The 8,591-nt window shown below is 36.0% G+C and overlaps 1 protein-coding gene across 1 annotated transcript in view; it reads left to right on the top strand.

Annotated features, from left to right (window-relative positions):
- Positions 1-8,573, top strand: part of LOC119632903 — a 10,439-nt gene extending 1,866 nt beyond the window's left edge. The window contains exons 2-5 of the mRNA XM_038026062.1: positions 1,486-1,661; positions 2,515-2,694; positions 2,850-4,889; positions 5,611-8,573. Coding sequence (XP_037881990.1) covers positions 1,488-1,661; positions 2,515-2,694; positions 2,850-4,889; positions 5,611-8,433 — 5,217 coding nt within the window. The 5' untranslated portion in view covers positions 1,486-1,487 and the 3' untranslated portion in view covers positions 8,434-8,573. The remainder of the gene's footprint in view (positions 1-1,485; positions 1,662-2,514; positions 2,695-2,849; positions 4,890-5,610) is intronic.
- Positions 8,574-8,591: the final 18 nt, after the last annotated feature.

Raw genomic sequence — 8,591 nt, 5'->3', positions numbered from 1 at the left:
GGGGGGGGGGAGATCTGTAGTAGACCAGTAGCAGTTGATCGGCAATTAGCCATATGGCCAAACAATTATTCCATACATCGTTTACTTGTTTGATAATCATTTCTTCCTTCTTTTACCTACGAAACGGTAACTTGATTGTCTATTTTGCATACTTTTTCAATTCATTCGCGAAAACTATTTAGCCTATTTAGTAAAAATGTTTTCCGTTGGAGACGTTGCATAAAGCCCATGTGTAAATCTACACACTATGCTAGATCAAAAATATGACTAAATATATATTCGATATTGATATTACTTTATCTTACACCTTTGACTCGTGTCCTCCGACATAGCGCCTTTTCTTTTTTTTTTTTTTTCTCATTTTTTGAAATTGATGCCTCAAAATAATATCGAGGAAGAAGAGACGCAATTTTCAGGCTCTCTCAGCAACATGTTTGGAAATTTGTAACATTTATTTTTCAATAAATAAGACGACCACACCACCACCAATAAAATTTTTAGTGCTCCATGCCATTTCATTTCTAGTTATAGAAAAGCGATCAGAATTAAATTTATCTTACACCATTTAGTTCACTACATTGTGACGTCCATCATAATTAGTATATACAACTAGCATAGTTAGCTTTTTAGCATTCTACTCTCAAAGTTCTTTTTATTCGATATCAATCAATATCGATGGAATTATTAAGAAAAAATAAATCCACCACGCCGTGATATTCATCGCATTTATTTTCGAATTAATGTATTTTTAGGCATATAAAGTAAAAAATAAATTCTGTCTTAGGATTATAAGTAAGAATAAAATCTCAAAAAAGTGAGAAAAAGCAAACTTAATCACCTAAAGGTTTTGTGTGGGCCTGATCGATTTTTATTTCATTTTTTTGCACATTAAGAGTAGATGTCGAAAATTTCCGCCTTTTATCTAGCGTAGCTTGGAAGTAATGAGCAAAAGTCGACAACTTTTTGAACTTAGAGGAATAAAGCTGCGTTCAGTTTATGCTTTACTGTCACCAATTCGATTTGACCAATACCTGTAGAAACTTCCAATTCCAAACTTTCTGCCAAACTTGAAGTCGATATCTTCATTTATGCGGTCAGACAAAAGCCGCTCGGGCGGACAGACATGACTTAATCGATTCAAAATTTCACGCTGAACAAGAATAAATATACTATCTAGGGTTTCCTTTCTAAACCTTCCTTTCTGATCCTACACACACACACACACACACACACACCCGCACACACACACATTATGACACTATGGAAGTATGAGTATACTACCTATCCTCTTCCGGTATTGGGTACAACAAAAAATGCAATCATCAAGCATTTTATCCTTAGATTCTTCGGAATAAAACAACAAAACGTTGATTTCTTTTAATATATATATATATATATATATTTTTTTTTGTTTTTATTTTTTTTTAAACTAGAATTGCTTCTCTATATTTGTTGTTATTGTTTTGCAAAACTCTTTTTTTAAAGGTATGAAGTATCCGCAGCTTGTATCAACTCGTGCCGTGAACGCCATCTCTGATTGGTTAGTATCACGTTTGGAGCAATTAGGCGTTGAATCACCACAGATCTATACTAGACTCCTACTATCTCTCTTACAATCGTCAGTTCAAGTAAACGATCCAATTGAGTTCAGCAACTTGGAAGTAAAGTCAAAATTCATGTTCTAAATTTTAATATATTGCATTATTTTTATTATTATCATTATTATTATTATTATGATTATTATTATTATTATGATTATTATTATTATTATTATTATGATTATTATTATGATTATTATTATTATTACTATTCATGTTTTTACTATTATTATTATTATTATTATTATTGTTTTCTTTGGTTTTTTGCGTTTTTTTTGTTTTTTGTTTTTTTTTTTTTTCGTGTTGAATATTTACAATTACAAAATTTGTTGTGCACCTACCTATCAAATACTTAAATACAACATCTATGCACACATACACATATACGCGTGTACACTCGTGTATATATACAAAATATATATATATATATATATATATATATATATATATGTGGTTGCTTCACTTGCCAAATCGATTAACTCCATAAAACAAAAAATTGAGAAATATGTAAAAATATTATAAATAAATTATTTATTAGTTAGTTATTTATTAGTTAGTTAGATTTTATCATATTTAGTAGTGTTTAACACTACTTATTATTAGAGAAATTCGTTTTGAATATGTACAGTTACGAGCTAATGATGTACTTTGATATTAAAATTTAATAAAATTCCCAAAATGTAGTTAATCGAATTGGCAAGTGATGCATCCATATACCTATATTTTATATTTGCATATAAACATATTCATATATATATATATATATATATATATATACACATAAGTGCATGCATGTATATGTATAAATTTACATATATATAAATACACATATGTACACTCACTATATTCATCCTCTAAAGCCATTGCCATTAATATTTACTTTCGATTTTTCTCGGTCATATATTTCATTATCTAGATATATTTTGCCAATCGTAAGGGCGGAGGAGGTGGAAACGGAAGCCATCATAGCAAACGTTATTATCATCATCATCATTATCATCATCATCATCACTACCACTTACCTCCCGATACGGAAACCTTGAAAAAATTGAATGCCGTACAATGTTTACGTGAGATTGTATCAACTGAGCATGAGGTGGGTTGCGGTAAACGTAAATTGCGTTCTTTATCCTTTAACGAAACATGCTTGTAATATGTTATTATTTTTAATATATGATTTTTTGTTTTTGTTTTTGGTATTTTTTTTTTTTTTTTTTTTTTTTTTGTTTGTTTGTTTTTTCTTCTTCACAGACAGCAACACTAGAGCAACTAGTTGATGAATTATGCATTAAATTAAATGATATTGAGAAGCAATCTCAAGATTTATATTACAGTGATGAACGTTTTCTATTAACGCCAATAACAATAACAACATTAGCAAAACCTTTGGCTACAACAGTCAATAACAATAACAATAATAATAATAATAATAATCACAACAACAACGATAAGCAAGCACCACAACATCACTTAGATTTACATCAGGAGCAGCAGCAACAGCAACAACAGCAGCAGCAGCAACAGCAGCAACAACAGAGGGCAGCAACAAAACATCACACCAGTAATACGCAAAAGCAAAATTTAACCGAAGCAAATGTTAACAAAGATACTGGGAATAAAGTGAACGATATTGATAACGATCCAACAAAACGTTATTTCAGAGCTTTTCCAGCTCTTTCCAAAGAAATGGAAGAGTCGTTTCGTGTATGGCGCCGTAACGCAAAATCTTTAACTTGGCCTGTAGTAGGACGCATTGCAAGCGATAATAATAATTGTTCAGCGAAAGATAGCATCAATCCGTCATCACATTACGACTGTGCCGTTACGAGCCAAAAAATTGATTTAGAGAAAAAGAAATTAGAATTAACTAGTAGTAGTGGTAGCGTAGCAGACAGTAATTCCAATCAGGGATTCATGGCATCCAATTTAAAACGTAAACCGAAACGTCGCCGTAATCATCCGCCGCATTATAAGCCGAAACCTTTGCAGAATTTTCGCCGAACGATACTTGGCGGCGTTCATAATAGTTTAACGGGCGCAGTGAACAGTGGCGGTAGCAATAATAAGCAACAACAAAGCAATTGCCATCAACAACAGCCATCACATCAACGTTGCTCTTCACCAAGTTCGGCCATTTGGGATACAGATTTTCAGGGTTGCTGGGAAATGGGACCCGATCTCATTAAGGAGTTTCTTTTACGTCAAAAGGAGGGCGGTCACAAACGAAATCGTAGCACTTCTGAAAGTAGTGCTGGTACTGTATATAATACGAGTATGGTTTCAAATAGTAATGGAAAAGCTGATAATTCAAAAATATTAAATAATAAAAAGGCGGCTACGCGTCGTCCACGATATTTAACTTGCACGACAATGCCTAATGTGGATATTTCCTTTTGTTGCGATGAAGATGACTTCTACAGATATCATGCTGATAACGATGTCGATTATGATGATGAAAGCTCTTCAGTTTTGGTTTCAGATATTAGTGCAAGCTCGACGGCGAAGCGTCTTTATCAACGGGAATGTCTTTCAAAGAGTTCTTTAGCAATTGATGATGACGCGACAGTTAAAACTGCAATAGAAAATGATGATCAGCAATTAAGTTTTGCTCAGTTTGAAGCTAAATTTAATAGCAAAGTGGAAGCTTTATGGAAAGATGTCGAGACGACTAGTGACAACAATACGATACATTCGCCTGCAACAATATCTGCCGACAGTTATATGAAAGTGGATGGGACAGGTACCGATAATAATAACCGTGATAGCGCTACTTTGAATATATCGTCGACTTTTTATGCTTCTAAGTCCGTAAATGCTTTAGCTCCTTTCAAGGAGGAGCTATGGAATTTCTGGTCTAATTATGATCAAAATAATAAGTTAACATCTGCGACATCTATATCGTCCATGATAACGACTCGTTTAAATGAGAGTAGTGCTAGTTCTTGTGCAGGTGCTGATACTGCTAATACAAGTGATTACTTTTCTATGCCCATCAATTTGGAAGAATTCGACAAATCGGTTGGTGCCATACGTCGCGAAGGCGTTTGTGGGCTAGAGATCGGCACTGGTGTTGGAAATTGTACTAACGATGCTGTTGCTAACTCACAAACTCCTACAGTTGGTGTATTTTTACAAAATTCAATTTGGTCTTCGAGCGCCGATTATGTAGATGGTTCTGGTGGTGTTGCGCTTATAGCCGATACTGATGAAAGTTTCCTTTTTAAGGTCTGGCAATCGAACAAGAAATCCGTATTATTAGATCCGACGTCTAACATCGGGTGTGGAGAAAAGGTAATTTCCTCACAGACTACCAAATTAATCAATCCCCCCATATGAATATAGAAAGCTAGGGCTTGATACTTTCTACTAATCATTCGAAACAGAAACACAATGCAATGTAGGGATTTCAATTAAGGGATGCTCTTAGCAAAATTTTATTTTCATTAAGTCAACATTTCCCTTCTCGTCATTGCATTGATATCATCACATGCAAGAATAATCTAAATTGTCCAGTTTATACAAATATTGGTCATAGAAACGTTTAGAATTGCGCCTAATTTATAAATTCGAGTCATGGCTAATAAACTTAGATAACTCTGCTAGCACTGCTTGTCACCTTATAATACTCTCGCAAAACCTAAACGCTACGAAGTTTAGGAAATTTTTAACTTGATATTTATCGTAACAGTTTAAGCGGAGTTTGCCGTAAATGTGCTTGAGTTGCGATGAAAGGCTGCTACAATTTGCGAATTTTAATGATGTGTGTCCGTGTGTGTTTTCCGCGATTAAACGGTATAACTTATTGAGTTGAAATGCAAAAAAAAAAAAAAAAAAAGTCGGAGATCACGAGAAATGAGAAAAGAAAGGCTCGTCGCCGTCTGTTTTGTGTAAGCCTAATATTTATGATTCTAATAAGTCGGAATCCGTGGTATCGCTACGTATAATTAAAATATTAGAGAAAAAATAGAAGGAAAACTTATTCTCCTTTGTCGGTTATTTTTATATTTTTCAGGTTAGCTCACTAATCTTTACCAAAGAAAATGTAGGAGATGGTGCTAACAGGCTGCAGTTTCCATCGTACAATAATCTGAAATGGTCCGAGGGTATTAACGCTCCTCCGTATGCAAATTTTCGTAATGGCAATAATTTGAGTAACGAGACGTGTGTCGATAATAATTGCCTCGCCAATTGTAGCGCGCGACCACCAGATAGCAAGTATAATTCATTGAACTCAATTGCGTGCACTGCCGCGACAACTGACGCCACTTGGCATATATCTGGTGATCTTAATCTTCGACCAGACCTTCAGTCTTGGGGTGCTTCCAATCCGATGTCATTACCGGAAATGTACGGTCATGACGTTTGTGACAGCGTTATCAGTCCGAATGATAATGAAAATAAAGGCAATAACGGTGGGAACGATTGTGATGATATTGGTCCCGGTCCAAAGGTAACGCTGCCAAACCATTGTCCAGCAACAAGTGGATTTATCGCGTACTCGCGTATTAAAGAATACGTTGCACCACTTCCGCCTCCACCATCGCTGCTCCAAAAACAACCGGTTACTCAAGATAAGAAGATGGCAAAGGAAATGTATAGCAATACCGCGTCGTCGATAGGCGGCGGCAGCGGCGGCGGCAGCGGCAGCGGCGGCGGAGAAGATGATAATTTTGATTTTTTGACTTTTGATGGTACGCACTTTCATCCCATCGAAACTTTTGTTGATGGTTATACGTTTGAAATTAACAGTGTCTTGGATGTCGTAGAATACGAACGCGATGCCAATGGTTATTTACGCTTGGAGTCTGAACAATATCTGGAATATAAACGTGGTGATATTTGTGGAGCCGATGAAGAATCGGTTACATCTGCTAGTTCAATTAATTCAGCAACATCAACTGGTGAAGGCACTGCACTTGTTGTTGGCCGAAAAGAAGGCGACGACGGGTTTGTGGTGAAATTCCGTTTACAACGTGGTTGTGAGATTGCTTGTCAGACAGAAGAGAACGATCTTGAATTAGCGATCAAGAGACTAGGAGATATATCTTCATCGCAATTGAATGTTCCCCGGTTTTGTAATGTTTTTGCCACGAGCAGACAGGCCAACAATGAGGCCGTAATGGCTGCCGTAACTAAAGCCGTGGCTGCTGCTACAAAAGCAGCCACTGAAAATCGTTTAAACGCAAGACATTATTCCTGGGCTGCCCGCTCCGAGCAAGTGGATAATTATCGAGTTTGGCTGCCAGATATCATCAATCGAGATGAGGTCGATTTTTCTAGGAACTCTCAGTATCAGCTTACTGTTGATAATCCAAATTGGTGTCAAATGCGTCGCCAATCTTATGAGCAAGTAACTGATGAAAATTTGCGTCTTAGTGGCGCGGGTTCAGATCGCATAAATGGCAATTCTGTAGACAATTCTTCTCATACGCTATGGGGTATGTGTGCTGCATGTAACACTTGTGAATTTGACAGATCGTTACCCGCGAATTGTTTGCTAAGAGATGAATTAAGATTGGAAGCTGATGAAATTATGAGCGATTTAAGATACATGCAAGATTTATATATTGGTAGCAATTATCTAAATCAAGACGCCGCCGACTTTTCTGACAATGAAATGGAAACTGAAAACCAAAAAACATTCAAATGTGCTGAAGAAAACACTGAGAAAGATAAAATAGCGAGAAACCAAACAAAAGAGGACACGGATGGTATGGATAACGTGCAGACGAGTATGTTGCAAAAAGTTAATCAACTAATTGAGGATTTATTGAGACCATCGCAGGAAACTGCTAAAGTGTTAGTTGGTAATAAAAACGACGAGCATCAAATAAACGAAAATAATGCGATTAAATGGCCATCAGCAAAATGCGACAGCGCAAGCAGTTTATGGCAATTTGGCAATCAGCATGAACGTAATATATGGCAACACGATGATATATTGGCTAAGAATGTTAACGATAATGAAAACCGAGCTCTAAAACCGATGCAAGTACTTTTACGTCAAGTGGGCCGCAACGAAGAGCAAGAATATTTGGCTAAATTAAATTGGGAACATGAAAATCTTTCAAAAATTTGGCAACAAACAACACCACCCCCACCAATTGCAGCAACAACGTCAGCTGCGAAAGTAAACCGATGTAAGCAAACGATTGAGAAACCAATAGAAAATGAAAATGTTAGTCATAGTCTGGAAAGTGCGGAAAGCGATACGGAAACGCAAGAAATGGTCGAACAGAAAAACATTAAAAATCGGCAAAATTCTCATTCGATAAATTCAGCGGCAACTGCTGCCAGCACGTATAAGAAAGTTCAACAATTCTTTAACACTTCAGCGGCTAAATTGAAAATGGCTGCAAATCGTAAACGGCGACATTCAGCTTCACAAAATTTTTATCAACAACAGCAACAGCAACAGCAAATGCAAGAGAATTTCAATTTACAACAGAATAATAACAATAATGACGCCATAACCGATTTAAATCGTTATAAATTATCATTAGCTGAGGAGCAATTGCCTCAACAGCCTAAGCAAACAATAATCACTTGCAAATATTGGACAACAAAAACAAGTGGCACGCCAGCATCTATGGATTCAGCAGCAGCAGCCATGATGCTTTTAGCAGCAGCAAGTACGGCTAGCAATGCCGATGATCTATTAAGTGAAAATTGTATAAACAACGACACCACCACCACCACCGCCACCACCACCATCGCAGCTGATGATGCCATGTCTGAAGACACTACTTTGGGTAATACTTTCTCATATCTGATTGATAAAAATACCTCTATATTGAAGCATGTAACCATGATGGCACGACCTCTAACCCGCTAAAATCTTAAACTCATATCTCTCCTTTCTCCCTGCTCATCCTCTCTTTTACGTATTTTGCACTTGTAAAAACCAAAACAATAATCCTACATCAACGAAATATTTGTCACGAACATGGTTTATATTATACTATGTAAAAAAAAAAAAAAAAAAAAAAAAAA

This window comes from Glossina fuscipes, unplaced genomic scaffold (genome assembly GCF_014805625.2).
Source record: "Glossina fuscipes isolate IAEA_lab_2018 unplaced genomic scaffold, Yale_Gfus_2 0, whole genome shotgun sequence".
NCBI classification, from domain to species: domain Eukaryota; kingdom Metazoa; phylum Arthropoda; class Insecta; order Diptera; family Glossinidae; genus Glossina; species Glossina fuscipes.
This window is presented reverse-complemented; position numbering and strand designations above follow the sequence as displayed.